Source organism: Zootoca vivipara, chromosome Z1 (assembly GCF_965207765.1).
Source record: "Zootoca vivipara chromosome Z1, rZooViv2.hap1.1, whole genome shotgun sequence".
NCBI lineage: Eukaryota > Metazoa > Chordata > Lepidosauria > Squamata > Lacertidae > Zootoca > Zootoca vivipara.
The window spans coordinates 65,494,346-65,517,489 of NC_142583.1; the positions used below are offsets into that span (position 1 = coordinate 65,494,346).

Sequence of the window (23,144 nt, forward strand, 5' to 3'; positions counted from 1 at the left end):
TAGTCAGTGATCTTGGATAGCTTTACAACACACAGTGAAATTCACTTGACCTCTTTAAAGTAGGTGGAGGGTATGATGCAATGCAGTCATAGAGAATGAAAATACCCCCCCCTTTTTTTAAGAAAGGGGGAAAGCAGCAAAGTGGAATCATAAGTGGATCTCTTCAAAGCCCAGAAGTTGCTGGGAAATGTGTTAAGGGAAAAACATAGCTAACTGTCTGGAGGACGAGGGAAGTTTCGTACTGTGCGCAGTCAACCCCTTTAAAGAGTTAATCACCTACTGACTTAGAAACTCAGATATATAAATGTCAGGGGGACTCCCTACAGGGAGCCTCCCCCCATCATCCTGACCAGCACTTCGCCCAGCGACAGCACTAGCAGCGGGTCAAGGGAAAGCGGAATGGAAGGGGGAAGGCTCAGCGAGGCATCAGAGCCCTGGCAATGCTCTGGAGAACAGATGGTGGAAGAAGGGCTCAGCGATGTATCGGAGCCCCTGCACCACTCTGACCATCTAGGGGAGGAGGGATGGCTCAGGGAGGCGCTGGAGCCCAGGCACCGTCCCAGCCAGAGTGGGGAAGAAGGGACACCGCTCCTTCTGACGCCCGAATTGAGCCATGCGCCCAAACGCAGGGTGAAGGGGCGGCGTTTCGGGGTGCCCCAGTTATTATGCTGGCCCCGAAGCCGATGGGCGCCATTGCCGGGTTCTGAGAGTGACTAAGCGGTCATGTTTTCTGCTATCTCTGCACTGTAAATAGTATGCACAATAAAATCTTTAAAGACGCAACGGACTGGAGCGTCTTTACTCAGGAAAACCAAGATCATGGCCACTGGTCCCATCACCTCCTGGCAAATAGAAGGGGAAGAAATGGAGGCAGTGAGAGATTTTACTTTCTTGGGCTCCTTGATTACTGCAGATGGTGACAGCAGTCACGAAATTAAAAGACGCCTGCTTCTTGGGAGAAAAGCAATGACAAACCTAGACAGCATCTTAAAAAGCAGAGACATCACCTTGCCGACAAAGGTCCGTATAGTTAAAGCTGTGGTTTTCCCAGTAGTGATGTATGGAAGTGAGAGCTGGAACATAAAGAAGGCTGATCGCCGAAGAATGGATGCTTTTGAATTGTGGTGCTTGTTTACACAGTAAACAAGTGGTACAGTGACAATAAAGTATTTCTATTAAACCAAAAGTCATGTACAGTCATACCTCATGTTGCGTTTTTCCAAGTTACAAACGCGGCGGACTCGGAAGTGTTTGCTTCCAGGTTTCACCGCATGTGCATGGGCAGAAGTGTCTGCATGCTTTGCGCATGCGCAGAAGTGCCGCTCGGGTTGTGGACTTTTCGGGGTGCGGACAGCACCCCGGAACAGATTGGGTCCGCAACCCGAGGTACCACTGTAGGTGAGATAGGCAGGATAATGTAGAATTCAGCAATGGTTAAGGCATAGTTAATTTTGCTCTTTTGAGTTAAGCTTGATAGTTAAAATATTCATATTTTATTTTGTTTTCCATATAATCATTAGTTGTATATGTTGTTCCTTATTTCTTCTCCAGAATCCATTCATGTATAATGTGGTGTTGATTTCTGTTTGCTATTATTATAATATTTCATAAAAACCTAGTTGGTCTCTAAGGTGCTACTGGGCTACAAACCTAGTTGGTCTCATTCACTGGTCTTCTGCTGATGTCTTTAAATACTTTCTAACGGATTTTATCTTCTCTGAGACTTGAGTCCTGTTCGGTCAGCGCCCTCTTGCATGTTGCAGCAGTGTAAGAACCTCATGATCAAAGGGTGTGTTTTGAGCTAAAATTGTAATTAAGCTTTCCCCATGTTACTGCCATGTTTTTTAGCTAATGCAAGAGGTACTGCTTGCATGAAGGAAACCGTCAATTACTGTGGGTGGGTGTTTTCTTTTAAAGTGCAATGCACATAAATACCTTGTTAACGGGATTTCTCTTTGCAGCAATGCAGAGTGAAGATCACACTATTAACCTGAAAAGGGAATGCTTGTCTTCTGCGCCATGCTCTAAGGTACCTGCACATGAAGATGATAAGGCCAAGTGGGTTTTTAAAAGGTACTTTCAAGTAAGTGACTCTGTCTATGATACCGGCCATAAATTCTTGCTTAACATCTCGTTTATTATTTCTCCTTACGGGGTAGGGTGTTAAAGCCTGACTACTGGATTTGTTTTAAAAGTTATATTTGCCACTAAATCCTGGAAAGTTTCAAAAACAAACAAACCACCACCCATGTTTGGTTCAGTGGAAGCACAAGGAAAAAGAAGTGGCGCTTTGCTTACGAAAAGATTCTGATTTATTCCACTGCTTTCTGAATACTATTTTCAGACTCAGGGTTTATCTGCACTTCCTCTTCTTCCACTGCATTCCTCTGGGGGAAAACCTCTCTTTAGCGCTCAGTCGGAGAAAATGGCAATTCAGGTTTGTCCCAATTGCTATTTGTTCTGATCTATCGCTAAAGAGCGGGTTTTCCTTTGGAAAAGAGAGGGGCAAGGGGGAAACCACTTGGACAAGCAGAACTGTGAACAAGCCCTTAATCCAGTGGCAGATTACCATATTTTTCCGTGTATAAGACGCCCCCATGTATAAGACAACCCCTATTTTTTTTAACCCAAAATTAAGAAATTAAGTTGTTTAGCTTTTTTGTGGGGTGGAGGAGGTCACTTCCGCCAATCGCTCACCTGCCTGCCCGCCACTGCCGATCGCTTGCCAAAGCCACTGGCGATCGCACACCTCGCCGCAGCCGCCAATTGTCTGCCCACTCGCCACCACCAACAGCCCACCCGCCCACTTGCCGCAGCTGCCAATTACCTGCCCAATCGCCACAGCCACAGCCAATCACCAGCAGGCCTTGCCGCAGCCACCAATCACCCGCCCAATTGCCACTGCCAGTCTCCTGCTTGCTGCTGCCATTAACCGCACGTCCCCCCCTCTGCATTCACTATAAGTGTATAAGATGACACCCAATTTTTGCCTGTTATTTTAAGCAAAAAGCATCGTCTTACACATGGAAAAATACGGTATGTTGTCCATAATGTAAATCAAATGGTTTTGATAGCACAGTCTTTTGCATTTTTACTCAAGTCCTGCTTATTTCATTGGGACTTAATCCCCAGTAATTGTGCATTGGATTGCTGTTTGGGTCTGTTTTTTGTGTCAAGAGCTGGAGTCTTAATATTAGATGTGAATTTTACTATGCTCAGGAGAGGGAAGCAAGTTGGTGAATAGGGGGACCCTATGGACAAGCAGTTCTCAAGTCTGGGAATTGGTTTGTGTACCAGCTCTGAGTGGAGTTGGATTTTCCCTGAACGAGCAGGTGCATAGTTTTGGGGGCTTCTAGGTGCATTGCTGTTGCTAGAGGCCCAGGTGGCATCAGTGGCTTGGAGTGGTCATTTCCAGCTTCAGTTGGTGTGCCAACTCTGACTGTTCTTGGACTGTTCTCAAGTTGCCCAGTTTCCATTTCTAGAAAATTGCACACACAAAAATATACAATGAAAGAAAGCCTTTCTTGATTTAATTAGTATGTGTAATTTTCGTCTTAGTGTTGAATTGCGAATAAATATTACTCGCATTTATGGGACACCTTTTAGTGCTATTATGCTTGTAGAGAAATAACAAAATTTCTCCCTTTTATTTTTAGGCATGTCATCCTAGTTGTGATTGGCCTTTGCTTTGTCTACATGGTCAAATTAAGCTTGCATTCCAAAGAATGTGACATGGCAAGAATTCATTATGTCAACCCTGAGCACGCAAAGGTTAGTTATTATGTCATACTGAAAAATGCAACTTTAAACCCTGCTTTAAGGAGCCATCTGGCCCCTAGCTTAGATGCCTGAGTTTCTAAGACTGCATGTACCTCGGTTTAAGAACAGTCCGGTTTAAGAACGATTTGGTGTACAAACTCCGCAAAACCGGAAATAGTGTCTTGGTTTGAGAACTTTACCTCGGTCTAAGAACGGAATCCAAACGGTGGAAGGCCATCGACGGCGGGAGGCGTTATTAGGGAAAGTGCGCCTCGGTTTAAGAACGGTTTCGGTTTAAGAACGGACCTCCGGAACGGATTAAGTTCGTAAACTGAGGTACCACTGTACAGCTTAACTTCTGTGTCTTCTTCTTCTAGAGAGCACAAAAGTATGCGGAGCGAGTTGTTCAATCTGAGTGCCGACCATCTTTTGTGAAGAAAGGGATGGGCAGATTATTTATGGAAAAGTACAGTGTGAATGCGTTTCCATTTGTAAGAAGAGACATAAATTCGCAAGAAGCCATCTTCAAATACGAACCACCCTTTGGATTTCACAAGTTTTCTGAAAAACTTCAAGACCTGTTGGAACTTTTACCCGAATATGACCTGCCGGAAAGCTTGCAATCGAAGGCTTGTAAGCGCTGTGTTGTCATTGGAAGTGGAGGGGTTCTTAATGGACTGGAGTTGGGCTACGCCCTGAACCAATTTGATATTGTTATAAGGTATATATTGCGCTCTCTCTCTCTCTCTCTTTTGTCTTAAAGGTTTTGAATGAAACATAGAGCTGTGAATGCAATTCAGGATCTTTGCTGAAAAAACGCCAGCCTCTGTTAGATTTGTGCTTCCTGTGCTCAGTTTGTGATCGGTAGTTTTCCAGTTACGACCGTTTAAAATGTGATTGTCACTATGCTTTTCCGTTTCAAAATGAATCTAAAATTGTAGTTAAGCAGGAACTACAGAGGGATCTTTTAAGTTTGTCTTTACAAAACTCATTAAGATGGGCACTCATTCATGTGATCTATTTTACTTTACAGGTTAAATAATGCACCAGTTCAGGGATACACAGATGATGTTGGTAATAAAACTACCATAAGGATGACATATCCAGAAGGTGCCCCCTTATCTGAACATGAGTATTATCCAAATGGCTTATTTGTTGCTGTTTTGTTTAAAAGTGTTGATTTTGACTGGATTCAAGCAATGGTGAAAAATGAAACACTTGTAAGTAATATCCATATAAACACCTTATCAACTTTTGAGTTTCCTGTTACCCAGTGCTATCTTTCCAGAAAAAGGGGTGCCAGAACTGAGTTCTGGCTGAAAAAGAGCCCTGATATTACCTATGTAAATAACATTGAGAGGCTTTTTTTAAAAGCTCAGGACTGCCAGAATCAATATGGTTTTCATGCTTACTGCTCAAAATTCTTGGAAGTTTGCGTAATCTGAAAATGTCTATCCCGTTTCATGGAACGTATTGCACTGTTTGCTTAAGAGGCAGTGGGAAGACAGTGGTCTAATGAAAATTAGACTGTATTAGGACTCATAATCCTGGGAAGTGTGTATTATGCGGATATTATGGATTCCAAACTTTGTAATCATTTTAATATTCTTTTTCTTGTAGCCACTCTGGGTGCGGCTGTTTTTTTGGAAGGAGGTAGCCGAGAAAATACCAGTGCCACCTAAACACATTCGCATCTTAAACCCGTTAATAGTCAAAGAGACGGCTTTGGATATTCTGGAGTACCCTGAACCTCGAGCAAAGTTATGGGGGTGGGATAAGGTGCGTGTATGTTTTGCAGATGAAAGAAGATGCTGGCATTTTACCGCTGCGGTTCAGTCATTGTTAAGGATACATGAAAATGCCTTAATCCAGGGTTCCCCAAACTTGGGTCTCCAGCTGTTTTAGGACTACAGCTCCCTAGCTAGCAGGACCAGAGGTTAGGGATGATGGGAATTGTAGTCCAGAAACAGTTGAAGACCCAGGTTTGGGGAACCCTGCATTCACACTTTCACCTGGTATTTTCCATTCCACTGCAATTTGTTTAATTTGCACAAGTTCCATTAGACATAGAGGTGGAAGCACTTTTTTATGTAACACACAACAGACACACATTTCTCATCTATTGACAATATTTACATACCAGCTCCTTCCTCTGGGTGTTCCCTGTCAAAGCTGATAAATTTCCAGAGGTGTGGCCTTGATAGTCTTGCGCAACAAAAACAAGCAAGAGTCTTGTCACACCTGAAAGACAAATCAATTTTGCAGCTTTTGGCCATCTTCCAGCTCTACAAATCTATGATCAGCTAATACCTTTAACATCATTTACTTTTATTCTTGATCAAAGTGTGATTGTTAGTCTGGTGGTATTGTTTTTAGTTTTCTTTGTTTGCTGTGGTTGGTTTTGTTCCTTTCTTTACTAGTTGCCATTGACTGCATTGGGTGGCTTTAACTAATTTTTATTGATGTCACCTGGTGCCTTTGGCATTAGATAACTAAAGAAACAAATTCAATAAATAACGATAGATCACAGTAAAACTGCAGTTTCAAAACAAAAACAAAAAACGGTCAAATAAAATAGAATATTGCAACAGCCAAGAAAGTATCTCATGTTCCTTCAGACATAGCATAAGAATTCATAATTGCATGCGCATTCTCCATGATTTTATTCTTTTTAAAACCAAGCAAAGAATATCAAGCATGGCTTAAGTCTAGGGAATCTTCTTGTTGCCAGTGTTTGGACAAGATGATGATCTATTGATTGATTCCTTTACTATATTTATTAGTAACTAGCTGGCCCTGCCACGCGTTGCTGTGGCTCATCCATGTGATTCCCCCCATCCTGTGGCGATCCATGATGTATCCCGCCCCCTCTTCCCCCCAGTCCCCAGCTTTTCCCTGTGATTCCCCCCAACCTGTCCCGTCCCATGACGTATCATGCCCCCTCCCCCCCAGCTCATTCCTGTGACTGGTCCCACTGTGTCCTGACCTATCCCGTGCCCTCCTCCTCCCAACCCCCACCCAGGTGAGTCAGCACGTCCATTTGGCCTACCTAGACTGTAAAGGCTTCGGCCTAGTATGTAAACGGGAGCCGAGGTACTGTTGAGAGGGAATGTTTTATAGGTGCAGTACTAGTGTAGCCGCCGCTAGAGGGCACTGGTTTGCAACCTGGTTCTTTTCCCAGCATGCATTTTCGTCTGAGTGGTGTGTTTTGAAACACGGGGTTTGGGGAGTTTTACCTGGCACAGATGTGACATCTGTCTTTGAAAACGGTAAGGGGGTTACTCTCATATTCACATGCGGCATTGTGTTAAAATTTGAACGCAAGCGGTCAAGCGGTTTTGGTGAAACATGGATACAGTACTAACAGACATGGTCAGTTTAGATTTATATATATATAGATTAGTTGATTTTCAGCAGTAGTGTGTAATATGGCATTGTCACCCTAATATAACAAGCATACTCTAATTTGGGAATGTAATTTCCTCCCCTTTAGAATGTGCCTACAATCGGTGTGATGGCAGTGGTCCTGGCCTCACATTTATGTGACGAAGTGAGTATAGCTGGATTTGGATACAATCTGAGTCAACCCAACACCCCACTGCATTATTTTGACAATCTTTGCATGGCTGCGATGAATGGCCAGACAATGCACAATGTGACTACAGAAGCAAAATTTCTTCAGAAGCTGATAAAAGAGAGAATTGTAAGAGACCTCAGTGGAGGAATACATTGCGACTTCTGCAGAAAGGCAAGTTAGTGACTGAAAATAAGCCCAAAGACTGGATTCTGTGTGTTCCTGCAGGCTCCTCCTCCCCAAAGGAGGCACTCTCAGTGTTTCCATCTTGCAAGATGCCCTAAAGGACTTTTTATTACTGTGTTCAGCTGCTTTCCTTTTTAATTTTATGTTCAGTTGGGTAAGTATTTTTTAATGTACATGAAAATAATGTTTTGCTTCCCACAAGGATTTTGTGGGTAATTTAAATTTCCTTAATGCATATTTAATGGTTTAGTGTTTGGAAAGAGACCCAGAACCTTTTTATTATATAGGTTGCCTAGAGCTGTGTTTCTTGATTTCATGAAGGAAAAAGTTCTCAGTTGGTGTGCATTCTAACATCTTGCAGCACTTTTAAATGTGTGAAATTTTATTATTATTATTAGAGAACATGAATATTGGGAAATGGAAGTGACTCTCATTACCGGGTGAAGCGATCACTTGCATTCCCTTCCACAGACCATTTTCCTGACATTTTAATTCTTCCTCCAGACTGCAGAGCCAAAGGGTTTCAAAGCCCCTTTTCAGTGACACGGCCAGAAAGTGCAGCGCCTACTCCCAATTTAGAGGCCAAGGCCTTTTATAATTACCAAGCACGACCTGGGCTGGGGCTGTTTGAAATCCGTCCTACTGTGAAGAAGCTGACTTCCTTGAAATAAGCAAATAAGAACAATTTTGATAACCTGGTATTACAGTATTATAGGTGTTTGCTAGGTGTTAAGTATTTCTCTCCTTCCAAGTCATGCATTACCTAGGGAGGTATGGCAGCTTCCCATAAGATTATGTCTTTCAAACGTGGTAAACCTGTGGACCCATGAGTTTTGGGGGGCAGGCACCCCCAATGTGGGTGGTTGCTGTGAATCACAAACCCAGACAGCTCCCTCCTCTTTCTGGAGCACGCATCTGTTAGCAGCTGTAGATGGGGACAGGAGGAGAGGCAAGATATCGGCGCCTCTTTTTTTGCTGCCCATGACCCCTATTGCAGAGTGGCACTGCCAAGGGACCATCACACCAACGAGCGTCCTCTTACCATCCTCACACCAAGTGGTAAGAGTTGGAGTCCAGCAACGTCTCGAGGGCTGGCAGTTCCCCAGTCCTAATGTTTAAGGATGGCATATGTAGGAACAACAAATGAAAGAGTATTTACTGTTACGCGTTGGCTGCTGTAGTCCGAAATAGTAATTTCACGAAGAAGGTTTCTATCAAGATGAGCTTCCCATGTGGTGCCGGTGGCATGATGCGACCCACAGTAGAGATGCTTCTTCCTACAAGAGAAGCCCCTGCAGAAGATCATGTGGGAGAAGCCCAGTTTTCCAGGGGTGGGGGGTGGTGGTTCCTGGCATACAGTAAAAGTACAGTGTTGACCTCTCAAGTTATTGCCCTGATATTATAGCAAGGAGCGACACTGTGCCAGTTTTCATGGGTAACATAGGATCTAGGGCCCCTCCAGACTGGTTTTTTTTTTTATTGCAGGGATATTCTGCATCATTTTCTTGGCGCATTAATAGTGCATTAATGGTGGGTGCGTTCTGCTTTATTAGTTGTTCTGCGATGCTTCCCTAACACTACGTTATTGATCTCCAGAGGAGCAATAGGAGCATAAGAAGCTGCCTTAAACAGAATCGCACCATTGATCCATCTAGCTCGGTGCTATCTGTTATCATTATTTGTTAAATTTATAGACAACCTTTCATCAGGAGATCACGGGGTGGTTGACAACATAACATGGACAAGGAAGAGGTGGGCAGTCTTGATGGAGCACTCTTCTCAATCAGTGCTGAAAGTGCTTGTGGAGAAGGAGTAGATATTATTATTATTATTATTAATAACCTGCCCATCTGGCTGGGTTTCCCCAGCCGCTCTGAGTGGCTCCCAACAGAATGTTAAAACTGTGATAAAACATTAAAACCTTCAGATGTCTTCTAAAAGTCAGATAGTTGTTTATTTCATTGACATCTGATGGGAAGGCGTTCCACAGGGCTGGTGCCGCTACCGAGAAGGCCCTCTGCCTGGTTAATGATACAGTCTTACGTTTTGCTAATACAAGCAACTCCCCCATTTATGCGGAGTTACATTTTGAACCCATGCACCCATCAGGGAAATTGCATAAAATGGGGAGTCACGTGTCCCATGAACCACCACTTTCCTGCACGTCAGCTGAGAGCCTCAGCAAAGCCCTGCTGTGCCTCTGGCTTGTGAGGAGACCCTCCCCAGAGCCCAAAGAGGATGTCCCCTTTGGGCTCTGGGGAGGGTCTCCTCGTGAGACTGAGCCACAGCAGACTTTGCTGAGGCTCATTAGGTCTCCCCCCCCCCACATCCAGGTTTCCAGAGCTGCGTGTAGATTGAACACACATAAATGGGAGGAACCCTGTACATGCATCTTCCCTTGTATTTATTGAACAAATAGAGCCTGAATTTACTGAACAAATATCTCATCAAGTTCAAGGACCTGGCTATATCTGCAAATGAAAAAGAAGTCAGAATGCTGACCGGCTTCATTTGGCTTGTGTCGCACCTAAGAGGAGTTTGCCCCCAATTTAGACACACTCGGCAAGAAAGCACCCAATTTAGATCATACTTGAATTAATATAATAAGAATTTGAGGAGCAGAACATTCAGCCGTCCTAGCATTTCAGGCACGAGTCTCTCCCAGCCCCTACCTGGAGATGCGGGGGGTCGAAACTGGGACCTTCTGCTTGCAAGGCAGACCTTCTGCCCCTCAGCTTTGGTCCCTCCCCCAGCACAGCCAAAGTGGGACAAAAATAAACCAGAACATTTGTGGCATAAAAGGTGATGGGATTTCAGCAGGACATTGCAGGATATGCACTGATTGGGAAACGAAGCAGCAAGATCGCCCCAAAACATTTGCAGGTGGAAACAATATTGAAAGTTGCACCCAATTTTTTATTTTTATTGTATTGATGTCCCGCCTTTTTCTCCAAGGAGCTGAAGGTGGTACATGGTTTTCCCCCTCCCCAATTAATTCCCACAACAGCCTTGTGAGGTAGGTTGGGCTGAGAGGCAGTAGCTGGTGCAAAGCCATCCTGTGAGCTCCACGGCCAAGCGGGGATTTGAACCCAGGTTCTATCTACAGTAGACTGACACTGCAACCATTACACCTCACTGGCATTGCAAGCACAAATTATTGTGAATGTGTGCAATAAGAAATGATGTCTGGAGGGGCCTAAGTACTAATGAATTTTTGTATGAATTGCATCGGTAATAATAAACGTTATTTCCATCAAATTTTTAGTTGGCTTGTTAAAGTGATGGTGTGTGTTCTTGATATCCGCTTATATATGCTGAAGACAGCCGTTGTCTTCTCTTCTGTCAAATGGTTTACAGCAAGTTCTGAATGAATCAGATCTGTTAATTGGAAAGTAGACATCCAGCTAAAACACATGAGCTGTGATCCAAAGAAGGTAGTCTTTCTTAATATAGGTAGGTAGCCGTGTTGGTCTGGATCGAAGTAAAATAAAAAAATTCCTTCAGTAGCACCTTAAAGACCAACTAAGTTTTTATTTTGGTATGAGCTTTCGTGTGCATGCACACTTCTTCAGATACGGTATCTGAAGAAGTGTGCATGCACACGAAAGCTCATACCAAAATAAAAACTTAGTTGGTCTTTAAGGTGCTACTGAAGGAATTTTTTTATTTTCTTAATATATTTGTTGAGGTGAAGGAGGGCAGAGGGAGGATAAAAGAGAGGTCCTTGCCTAATACCAGTGTCTCAAGATGATTACTCCGGCAGTCACTAAATATAACATAAAACAAACGTTCCGTATTTTGAATTTCCGAAAGAATTACATTAACCCAATGACAAACACAACAAACTTCCTCATGTTCCTAATTCTCAAAAGAGGGCTTGGGATTTTTCTTAATTCACCTCTCAGGTCTGGCTCCAACACTGCACCAGGTTAACTGAAGGGGAGTAAGGGTCTCAGTACATTGCACGATGGATTCTTCAAAATGCACGTTCTGAATACTGAAAATACTGTGCAACATTCCTTTTCAATATGAGACAAGGGCCTCCTTCATAATCCTCTTGCCACTTTCTAAAGTGTAAGACCTAATTTTGTGTCATGGAGACCCAAAATCTGCATATGAATTATATGGGACCACTCTAGAAGCAAAATAGGTACAAGTGCTTTTCGCTTCTTTTCACTCAAGTACTTGAGCTGAAGTGCTTGGTTTTGCAACATTGGAAATCTAAATGTCCCCCATACATTAAGTAAATTGGATGAATGTGAAATGCAACAGGTGGTGAACTCTTGAAAAGCTTGAAAATCTCTCTGAGGGGGGGAAAGTTCCCTAATTCAGGAATTTGATAATGAGCCTATAGCCTGACCTTTGACGACACTATGAAACATCCCTCCTGCCTTTCTATTCTCTTTCTTCATTGCCTTATATTTTTATACAGCATGGCAGAGGGTAAGCATAAGTGAGGAATTGGATGGAGAAGATGTTGTACAACGGGAGAAGGAGGTGGGGGATAGAGTATGATTGGAATGAGCCTGCTGGATTAGGCCAAAAGCCTAACCAGTCCAGCACTCTTCTTCTCAGAGTGGCCAACCAGTTTCCCAGTGTACTTCATTGCTGAGTGGGGATTCCAACCCTTGTTTCAGTCACAGAACTGTAAAGTTGAAAGGAACCCTGAGGATCATCTAGTCCAACCCCCTGCAATGCAGGAATATGCAGCTGTCCCATATGGGGATTGTACCTGCAACCTTGGCGTTATCAGCACCATGCTTTAACCAACTGAGCTATACAGCTGAAATCCAATGCACTAACCACTATACCATGCTCTCTCTCTCTCTCATTGGTAATGAAGCTGTGTGACCGCCCCAAAACCTTTACAGGTGCAAACAGCATTGAAAGCATGTGACTGCCTTGATAGCATCAGGACCACAAATCGCCAGAAATGTGCCGTAAAGGTTTCCTGCTGCATTACAAGCCCCCCACAGCTAGGGGAGGGAGTCATGACATAAAAGCAGCAAACTTGGGGGTAATAAAGCACCTTTCTCTTCTCTGCCCAAAACTCTCCCTTCCCCAAAGCAGCTTCAACTAGAAACAACAGCTGATTCTAATACTTAGGTTTCTGTGTAATGTGTAGGTTGGCTGTGAAAGCCCAGTCTTAATCAAGAGATTCTGGCCTTGTAAGCAGAACTTATGAAATGTCCAGCGTTTCACAGCAAGGAAGTGTGCCTGGGTACACATTACCACTTCAAAGCACGGCCAGGTCATTTTCTCGGTTTGGGAGCCATCAAAACACAGCATGTTGGGGTAGATACAGGATCAATATGGGATGTGACTCACCCAGTGTGTTCACCTGTGTACTCTGCATCCTGCGTGTTGGATGCGGAGTACACAGGAATATGTGCGCAGGTTTTTTGTTGTTGCGTAGGTTACAAACGTGTGTTATTCTGATAGGAGGTTCTATAATCCCCCCCACCCCCCAAGTGCATAGGGGCTTTTGCAGACCAGCAGCAGAGAAGCATCGGCAAGCGCTGTAGCATGGCAGTATTCAGTTTCCTTCTGCAGCAATTACTGAGATGCATGAACAAAAGCCACCTTCTGGAGAAACCAAACACCAGAAGTGGCATTCATTGGTTCCCACACATGCACACAGCAACTACAATCAGAGGTGGAGTTTGTTGCCTAGGTTATCCCATACACCGCCAGCCGGAGGGAGGGCTGCCGACTCTCAACGGTTCTGCACTTCAGGAGTCCTGTTTGGCATTCAACTGTGGCCCATGTGTCGTGTGCAAAAGAAGGAGGGAAGCATGAACTGCAGAGCAACCCTCGGGGAGAAGCAATGTGGTCCCTTCTCCCCTCGTGTGTGCAGAGCCAGGTCATCATCGCACAAGACAGTTCAGCACAACGCCTGGCCTAACAAACGTTTTCACAACTGCAAAAGACCGCAAGGCACAAACCCCGCAGGTGTCGCTCTCAGAGGTAGGTGCAATGCAACAAGTCCCAGGATGGGACTTGGTTGTTTGGAAACTTCTTTCTCTCTCTGCACTTTTTAACATATCTCCTGCTAGCACTGCAGCTGGATTTTTCCGCCTGATATCCTCCCCCTTCTTGGATTATAACACAGTGGCATTTTACGGCCTTGGTTCCTTTCTCATGAAGCACAGTGTGCAGAGATAGACTGTTATCAGAGTCTGGGTGAATTTCTATTGCAGATTATTTTGGGGGACAACCCTAAAAGCTCCAGATTGAACGATTAATGTACCTGACACCTGCACATTGTCACAAACATTACAGTGTGGCTGCTTTCCCCCCTCGATTTTATTCTTTTTGTTACTTTTCTGTAAACCCACTTTGAGGGTTGGTTGTTTGGTTTCAATCAAGTGGTGTATTATGAAATAAATAATCTTTTTTAAAGCTCCCCCCCCCTTGATTTTATTGGTGTTGTTTGTTTGTTTTTTTACCTTTTTGTAAACCTGCTTTGAGGCGTGTGGGTTTTGTTTTACAATTATATTTTATTAAGTCTCAACATTTTTAGCACATACAGGCAGACCACCATTTTGTCTTTTCTCTTATTTTTTGTCCACTTCCCACTCTTTTATTCCGTGGAGTTGCTGTTTCTCCCCTTCTGCTACACCCAATCTCCTATCTATCAAATCATCACCACAATATTATGATCTAATTACTTCTGTTGCTTTGAGGGGTTTTCTTTGGTGGTTTTTGGCAATCAAGCGGTGTGTTGTGACATAAATAAAGAGCAATCTTTTTTTAAAGCACAACACTGTCTACCCCCCCCCCAAAGTCCCCAATTCTATTGCTTTTCTACCTTTTGTTAAACCCGCATTCAGGTCTTTTGTTGTTGTAGTAGTAGTAAAATAAGTAAACATATGCCTCTGCCCCTAACTAGGCCTCAAGGGGTATATATTTATATGTGTGTGTATATATAATATATATACAGTATATATACTGTATGGTGGTGCAGGGAGGGCCTAGGCCTAAGGGAAGCCTCTGCAGTTCCACCTCCCACCAGCAGGGGCTGCTGTGGGCTCCTAGTTCACCTGCCCCAGGTGTGTCAACTCCACTTCCTTTCCCTACTTGGATCCTCTTTCAGGCGAGGAGTGGGAAGAGGACAATACGTAGCAGGTGGGACGCAGGCCTTGGGCCTAGGAGAAGATGGCGTTTCAACGTAGGCCAGGGGGCCAGCCACCCCCTACTCTACCGCCCCTCCCCAAATAACCCTTACTGACCTTGCGGTTCTAAGCTTTTAAAGATTTGGAGCATCTTCGCCCAATGCGTAGTCAAGTGACCGCCACAATCTCAGAGCTACGTTTTGGGGGGGTTGGGGGTTGGTTTTTACCTGGCTGCTCAATTTTTGGCCCACCCCAGGCCTGGCAGGGTGTTCAAGCAGCCGGGCAAGGCTTTTGGAGCAGCTGGACACATGTTTTCATATTTAGCAGAGGAGAGTGTTGGGACTTGAAACACAGGGAGGCAGCTTGCCCGCCCAGGATACCTTTTTCGGGTGGGTGGGTTTACCCTTAGCTTTCCTGTTTCTGAGGAATGCGTAGTCTGGGGCGGATTTTGGCAATCTTTCATCCTATGGTGCCCTGAATGAGGCCAAAATCCGGTGCCCCCAAACGGATCTCCTCCGTTATGAATCTTCTCAGTTTTGTGCCCCCTTCGGCTTGGCACGGGAATCGCCCACACTGCCCTAGATCTGGCACTGGTGTGTTTTCTCTGAGAGTTACAATACAACAGTTTCACCCCTTCCTCGCAGGACCCAGAGCGTGCAGACTTTGTCAGCACGGCCCAGTCCTCGGGTCCCTGGGTAACTGCTAGTGGATTGTGGGTTTGGATGCCAGAGTATGGATTTCTTGGTTGTTGAGCTCTTAAATCTGCTGTTTTGCTCAAGAGGGTCCGAAAGGCCTGGGACCTGCCTATGTCAGCCTGGCAAGCCGCCTTGCCAGCTGTTTCCCCATATTAACTTATTTTATTTATATCCCACCTTTTCTCCTGAAAGAGCAAACGGCATCAATAATAACATGGGGTTTTTTTTCTAAAGTGTTCATAAAACATTAAGTGTTTTAAAACATTATCTCAACCAGTGAGCTCAGGGTTGCCAGGAAGTGTCTTTCAGCCATCTAATGCCTAGGTAAAGGATTTCTTTAAAAATTCCTGAGTCATGAATGAGGGAGACAGGCACACCTCACCAGGGAGAGCATTTCACAACACGCGAAGTGCAAAGGTTCTGTTACAGGTCAGTACCAACCGGGCGGTCTCCCCACCCCAGGGGTAGCACCACCAACAAGGTGAATATGTCACAAATACAGAAAATTCTGACATCCTGGTTTTAAAGGATTCCTTCTCCCCTCCCAAATCTTGAGTGGTCCTCTTGGTGTTCTCTTCTTTTTCACCATTTCAGCCAGCTTCATTCATTCACTTTCTTTTCTCCTATGCATTAGCCTTATACTGTATGTTGCATTTTAAAAGAGAGTCAAGAAAGGCAGGTGCCAATCATCTTATAGTACTCTACACTACCATATTAATAAATGAAAGAAGAATGTATTTGACATGGCATAGAGAGACCTTGTTACTATAAAAACATATTTTTAAACACTTCTATTGCTCCTCTTCGCCTGTTATTGAGCTCAGTTGTCAGCTTTTCTTAGGTACCCCTCAAAGCTTGATACAGGGGAAGGGGAATAAAACCATTTCAAAAAGAAATAAGTACTGGTATATGTAAAAAAAAAAATCCTTCCAGTAGCACCTTAGAGACCAACTAAGTTTGTCATTGGTATGAGCTTTCATGTGCATGCACACTTCTTCAGATATTTCAGCTTTGTAAATAAGCCCCCCTCCCCAGTAGTAGGCTGCAATATAAAAAATACTTGCCTTTTTTGATACAACTGAAAGCACAGCAGACTACCAAAGGAAGGACAGAACACACAGGCTCCCCCCCCCTTATATTTATTGATTTTCAAGAATACAGTGTTATGTAAAGAAATAAAAGTTAAACTGCACCCTTCCTCCCAATTCTTCCCCTGCCACCTGTCCTTGAGTGTCTAGATTTCTTTGTTATCTGAGTTAAGGTTAGTATAAATTCCATACTTTTTGTAGCTGTCCATGCAGTTTCTTCTTCACCAGCCTGTTTTATCTTCCTCCATACCCAGTGGGGAAGTTGAGCAGGATGATGAAGGTGAAACCTGCTAACTCTCCTGGAGAGAATTCCACACACTTAGCTGCATGGAATTCCGGGTTGCCAATGGCAACAAGGTGAGTGTTTAAATACAATACTCTTGTACATACTTGGGGATTTATTTCCTTTCCTTTCCTTACATGAATATACAGTAGCTAGATTATTCTAGACAATGACCCCTAATAAGTGTTCACTTTGTTCCAGAGCATCAAAGTTCATCCAGGCTTATTTATTTTTGCAAGCTCTCCCATTCATTTGTGGTTGCCCAGGCACAAAAATGTAATTTATTTATATAAAATGGTTAAATGTCTACAACGTAGCCAAAATATTTTCCTCTGTGTTAACTGGATTGTGCCTTTTAGAGAATCAGCAAAGCCTCCCTTTTCCCTGTTGGATGATAGTGGGAGGGTCCCCTGAGAATCTTCCCCTGATGTTTTTCTGGACAGTGCAAAGGCAAGATATTAGCATCTTATTTTCATCAATGCAAGTGCTTTTTGACATCCCTCATTTTTAATTAAATATTATTATCCATCAGAACATGCAGGCTCCAAGAAACAATTGTATTATTTTCAAGAACTTTTAGGCACCTGCCAGTCCAGCACAACATTAGCACAAAATTAGTCCTACTCTCCTTGTCTTCTGCATCTAGCCCCTTGGGCAAATTCCACATCACCATTGTTCGCAGCTCTTCGTTGAAACATCTAAAGTCCTCCTGACTTGCATGTGCATCTTTGAGACTCTGTGAGCCAGCAAAGTTGCTGCACTGTACCCAATTTTTGCAAAGCAGCTTTCCCTAATACAACACATTTTGTATGTTTCCCCACTAACATATGCATCTTTGCACACATTACCTGGCTGGATAACTGCATAGCAAAAGTTGGAGAAGCGCAGAGTTCAAAGGATGGCTGTGTTTCTGTTCACAAATTGTTTTAGAAAGTACAAATTGGATTGATTCACCTATAAATACGAACTAGATTGAATTTCGCTCCCATTCCTATACCAGACTTTAGTTTGAAAAGAAAGCCATTCCATCATGTGAACTACAGATCTCTGCAGTCAGTGGAGTTTAACTATGCTCCATAATAATAACAACAACAACAACAACAACAACAACAACAACAACAACAACAACAAATTTTTATTTATACCCCGCCCTCCCCAGTCAAAAACCGGGCTCAGGGCGGCTCACACCAACAAAACCACAATAAAACATAAAAACAATTAATTAGAATACAGATTAAAATACAGTATTAAAATTTAAAATGCAGCCTCATTTCAAGTAGTCCATAAATCCAGGCCATGAGGGAGGAAAACACAGGGGTCAGGCTAAGCCCAACCCAAAGGCCAGGCGGAACAGCTCTGTCTTGCAGGCCCTGCGGAAAGATGACAAATCCCGCAGGGCCCTGGTCTCCTGGGAAAGAGCGTTCCACCAAGTTGGGGCCAATACTGAAAAGGCCCTGGCTCTAGTAGAGGCCAATCTAGCCACCTTATGGCTCGGGATCTCCAAAGTATTGTTGTTTGTGGACCTTAAGGTCCTCCGCGGGGCATACCAGGAGAGACAGCATTAAGGGAAACTTGTAGAAAGAACATTACAATCCATTTCATTGTTCTTTGAAGGATCTGACTCAGCACTCTCAAGCGTGATACAGGCAACAGAGACAGTGAGATTCTTTGTGCAATACTAAGCAGACAGCATATGATGGGAATAATTGCAATAATAAATTGTAATTATTCAAACCAAATCATGGATGCAGGACCCACCTATGGCTTTTTCGCTTTGTAAGCATTAGACACTCCTATCAGAGAATAATGTGAATTATTCTTTGCCTACTCTGCAAGGTAACTGCCTTGCACGTATAGTGCAATTCTATACATGTCTGCTCGAAAGTAAGTTATGCTGAGTTCAATGGAGTTAACTCCCAGGTATACATATAGAAGTGCAGCCTTGCAGCACAATCCTAGCCATGTCTACTCAGAAATTAAGTCCCATTGAATATAACGAGGCTTATTCCCAGTAGCGTTAGGACTGCATGCAGCCTTCCTCATTCTGAAGCCATGGTCATGAGGGATATCCAAAGATAATGCAGTAGCCTGAGACTTTTCGTCTTCCATTTATGGCTGCATCTCTTTTTCTTTCTTTTGAAAGTGGATACAGAGATTGGTGGTGCCCAACTAAGTTCTACTTGGAGTAGAGTCTCTGAAATTAATGGACTTAAGTTAGTCCTGACCTTTGATTTCAGCGAGCCCACCCTGAGTAAGACTAATATATTTTCCTTCACTGATCAAACTGCTCCATCTGGTCCAGTGCTGTTGTCATTAACTGGCAGCTGCTCTCCAGAATTACAAACAGGGAGTCTTTCCATCTCAAAGGTAATAGGCAGGCCTATATATCCAAAGCCAGCTTAAGTTTTATTATCCACTGACAATTCCAACACTCCCCCTCTGATCTATATAGAACTAGTATTCCTCCTCTTGGCTGCAGCGAGTGGCCATGTGCAGGGTGGATAAAAATCAATGATTTTTTTATTTAAAAAAAAACAGATTTTTTTAATTTAAATCAGATTTTTTAAAATAAAATGCTTTTTGAAGAAAATATATTACCATCCAAAGGTTATTCCATCATGAAATAAAGATTAGTTTTTTAATTATGTGGAATAAGGTTGTACAGTACAGTATATGTTTAATTTTTTTGGTAAATAAATTCTATTAATCCATTCACAATGTCATGCTCTTCCAGAGGTTTTTGTAAGATTATTGGGCAATTTCTCTGCCTACAAGATATTATCACAGATGCTTGGTTTACTTTTGCAGTTCTCAAAACTGAATTTGACTCAGCAGAGATCACATGCCTCTTCTTCACAGCAAAAATGTTATAACGTGAACAGAGTTGAGAAAAAGACCTTAAACCTATTGTTCTACAAACCTATGAATACAGAATCAACCCCTTCAGTGCTACGTTTCAAGAAGTTCAGTGAATAGAATAGAAACAATATTTTTCTGACTGTTTGGAGTGGACAGTATTTAAGATTTTCATGTGTAGGCTGGGCTGACAGTCTAAGTTTCTTAATATATATATATATATATATATTGAGCATGATGCGCTGGTTGGCGATCTGACCAAAAATGAAAAAGGCAAAGCAGTCAAATGTATCTGGCTTCAGTCTGCATCCTCTTGTGTCACATCTGCATAAGCAAAGAGCTGAGCAAATTTATACTACATCTTTTAAACTTGAAATTGGAAGCTGTATCCTGAAAATGTGCAATCTCTTATCTTGCTTTTCTAAAGGTTCTGCCGTCTAAAAACGATGTGTGACTTTTGAATGCTGATAAAGTTTATATCTATTTAGGTTTGTCGGGAAATCCTTTTGCGGTTCTTGGAGAGGACAAACACCTTTTGAGGTATAAATATTTTGGTGGTAGATCAGATTTTTATTGCTGTTATCTGGCACTGGCTGAGTAAGGGGGCGTGTGCATTTATTTGAATTGCCCTGCAGTTCCAGAATTCTTTGAGGGAAGCCATCCACTTTAAATGTATGTTGTGGGTGTAACCACTGGGTATAATGGGGATGGTCTCAAATAAATATATTTATTTCCCCAAATCGATACAACCAGGAAAAACACTTTTATTTAAAAGCCATACACTTATTTTCATTCAGTAAAATACTGTTCCCTTCCAACTATTCAGACACTACTTAGAAAGCCTGAAAAGGCAAGGAACAATAAGGATAAAATGAACAGATAGAAATGAATCATGATGGGATGGAAAGTTAGGTCAGTTTCATGAGGCTTGGGAGACCACATAAAATGTGGTTGGTCCCTGTTTTTCAGGTTGCTCACCTGTTCAATAGTACAAGGCAAGGTATTCATTTAAAAAAGTTATAGTAAAGAAGCTTTCTCATGAAAGGAGCTTTTCTTAAACTTTTTGTTTGTTTTGAAATGGAAAAGAGCAAAAATACTGTATTTTCCTGCGTATAAGACTACTTTTTAACCCAGGAAAATCTTCTCAAAAGTCAGGGGTCGTCTTATATGCCGGGTCGTATTTCTTATATGGCGAGTATATCCCAAACTCTATATTTTAACTGGAAAAGTTGGGGGCCGTCTTATACGCCCAGTAGTCTTATACGCCGGAAAATACGGCACGTAATTTTAAAAATACGTAATCAGTTTGTTAAAATATGTAACATTTAAGAACCATGCATGGATTCCAAAATAAATGTATCCCATGTATACTTGTAATGCTCTTGCATTCATTTGTATATTTTATCACAAAGGTTTTCTGAAATTGATTTCTTCTGAAATAATTGTTGTTGTTTGCAGGTTTTGCAAAAATGAGCAAGAATATCAAAGAACTAAGGTAGTACCTGCTTGCTTTTACCATGTTACAGAGTTGTCAATAATCTGCAGTTGACAATTTGAGCACAGGAATGTCCTTGATAATTAATAGATTCTTGGGAGAATTTAGTAGTAACGTATTTATCTGTTAGTTGACACTATCATTTCTCAGAAAGGTCCAGCAGACAGTGCATTTGTCTGGAGTGGGCCTTGCCCACCGCCTTGCTTAGCAGGCTCTGGGAGCAAGGAAGAGGGCTCAGAAAGCTCTTTCCACAGTGTCTTTTCCTGTAAGGTGCAAGTCACCTGTAGGTGGTGTAGTTTGGCGATCACTCGTGGCTGTGTAAGATTGTCTCCCATTAACATGGTCTTAACGGTGTGTCCGTAAGTGACTGTGGAGGCCAATTCTGGACCCACACATCCTTCCAAACCTATGTGAGGACATAGGTTTCCGGGCAGGAGTTGATCACAGTGAGGGTTTGCCACACATGCCTTCCTCTTTGCTCGTTTCTCCTTTTTGCCCTGAGTTTGAGCATCTTCAAAACCCACAACACCTTTGGTAAAGGCTGTTCTCCAATTGGAGCGCTCACAAGCCAGTGTTTCCCAATCTTCCGTGCTTATACTGCATTTTAAAAAAAGATTTGCCTTGAGGGCGTCTTTAAACCTCTTTTGTTGTCCATGGGTGTTTCGCTTTCCATCCAGCATAGTCTCTACTCATATGCAGCCTTTTGACTCCACAGGGAAGCGCTGCAAAGGCAAACCCAAGAGACCTTGAAACTTCAGGAAGAAGCAACCAAATTCTCAGTGGAATCCCTCACACGTCAAGGGTGTTCCTCTCCTTCAAACCTCTTGACAAGTTCAGGTATGTACAACCTGCATGTACATCAAGTGTAAAAATGGAGAATGCCTTGCAGCTGACCATAGAGGCAACAAGGTGATTTCAGAGCTACTAGTTGCATTCAAAAGATGGATGAAAAGGTTAAGCCTCTTAAATTTCAACCAGGCAGCCCTGGCTAAAACCCTACAAAAAAGTGAGTTGGTTAGATCAGTTTAGCGAGAGACTTAAAATGTTTTTTTAAAATTAAAAACAATGGAGCAAAACTCACTTCAAATATGTTACATACTTGAACCAGTTCTTCATTCAGACAATAAATATCCTCAAACTGATCTAGGTCTATGCTCAAAAGGTTGGGATTTTTATACCATTCCAAGAAATTAGATACCTGACCCAATAAGGTAATCAAGTGTAATAAGCATCCTGGTTAAATTTTCATATACCCGATTCACTCTTTAAAACTATCCTGCCAACGCTTATTCTGCATTATTCTACAATATTATTATATATTGCATCAGCATAAAAATTACAGTTAAACCCAAGACAAATGGAAAATAGAAAAGGTTTATATAAAACACAGGAAAGTTAAGAGTGCGTTTCCCATCACATCTGTAGCTGTCATCCAGTTGATACCCTCATCAAGCCCGTTAGGCAATAGCATTACCCTTATCTGTGGGCCCAATACATCCTTTTCTTTAACTGTTTGAATAGTTCTTTTCCTGAAGCTTGTGTATACTCTACACACCACAATTTCAGAATCTTTCCTGCAAGTTTGTGTTCAAATATTGTTTGGCCTATGGACTTTGAAGTCTGTAGTTACAGTGCAACTTCTGTGCTCACAGATAGGAGGTGTAGTTTTTTGGGGGGGTTGTCATGCCTTCATGCAGTAATGAGCAAAAGCACTTCCCTATACCGATCACTCCTTCAGTGCCGTATGTATAAAAGTCCTTAATCATATATTCCTTCTTATTCCTAGGATTAATTCATCATAGGGTTTATCTCTCACAGAGATACAGTTTCCAGCACCTTTAACAAACTACAGTTCTCAGAATGCAGCCCATATATTGCTGCAGTTCAGACAAACACTACAACTTCCACAAGGATATAGTCTCTTGCTGCCTGCCTTGATAGTTAGCGGAAGAGTGTGCCACCGGGGGGGGGGGGAGTCCAACTGTTGGAGAGTTACAGCACCTGCTGTGGCTGTAGTGACCAATATGGGAGAGACATATTTTGTTGCAACCGGGGCAGATGAAGGCGTCCGGTTGTGCTGCTGCAGATGCAAC

The 23,144-nt window shown here is 42.8% G+C and overlaps 2 protein-coding genes across 17 annotated transcripts in view; both read left to right on the forward strand.

The window, feature by feature from the left end:
- Positions 1 to 10,777, forward strand: part of ST3GAL5 (ST3 beta-galactoside alpha-2,3-sialyltransferase 5) — a 44,092-nt gene extending 33,315 nt beyond the window's left edge. For 5 of the 11 annotated variants that reach the window (XM_060278384.2, XM_088660618.1, XM_060278382.2 and 2 more), the window contains exons 2-7: positions 1,962 to 2,083; positions 3,657 to 3,771; positions 4,137 to 4,480; positions 4,793 to 4,979; positions 5,380 to 5,538; positions 7,253 to 10,777. In XM_060278384.2, the coding sequence (XP_060134367.2) occupies positions 2,040 to 2,083; positions 3,657 to 3,771; positions 4,137 to 4,480; positions 4,793 to 4,979; positions 5,380 to 5,538; positions 7,253 to 7,516 (1,113 nt within the window). In that variant the 5' untranslated portion in view covers positions 1,962 to 2,039 and the 3' untranslated portion in view covers positions 7,517 to 10,777. Of the gene's footprint in view, positions 1 to 913; positions 1,021 to 1,961; positions 2,084 to 3,656; positions 3,772 to 4,136; positions 4,481 to 4,792; positions 4,980 to 5,379; positions 5,539 to 7,252 lie in introns of all 11 variants that reach the window. The other 6 variants (XM_088660617.1, XM_060278386.2, XM_060278385.2 and 3 more) reach the window with 3 other exon arrangements.
- Positions 10,778 to 13,291: 2,514 nt separating this feature from the next.
- CCDC158 (coiled-coil domain containing 158) overlaps positions 13,292 to 23,144 on the forward strand; it is a 48,894-nt gene continuing 39,041 nt past the window's right edge. For all 6 annotated transcript variants that reach the window (XR_015947812.1, XR_015947813.1, XM_060278372.2 and 3 more), the window contains exons 1-4: positions 13,292 to 13,486; positions 20,045 to 20,096; positions 21,015 to 21,051; positions 21,767 to 21,888. Coding sequence is in view for 4 of the 6 variants with exons in the window: in XM_060278372.2 (XP_060134355.2) it covers positions 21,026 to 21,051; positions 21,767 to 21,888 (148 nt within the window). In the remaining 2 variants the exon portion in view is untranslated. The remainder of the gene's footprint in view (positions 13,487 to 20,044; positions 20,097 to 21,014; positions 21,052 to 21,766; positions 21,889 to 23,144) is intronic.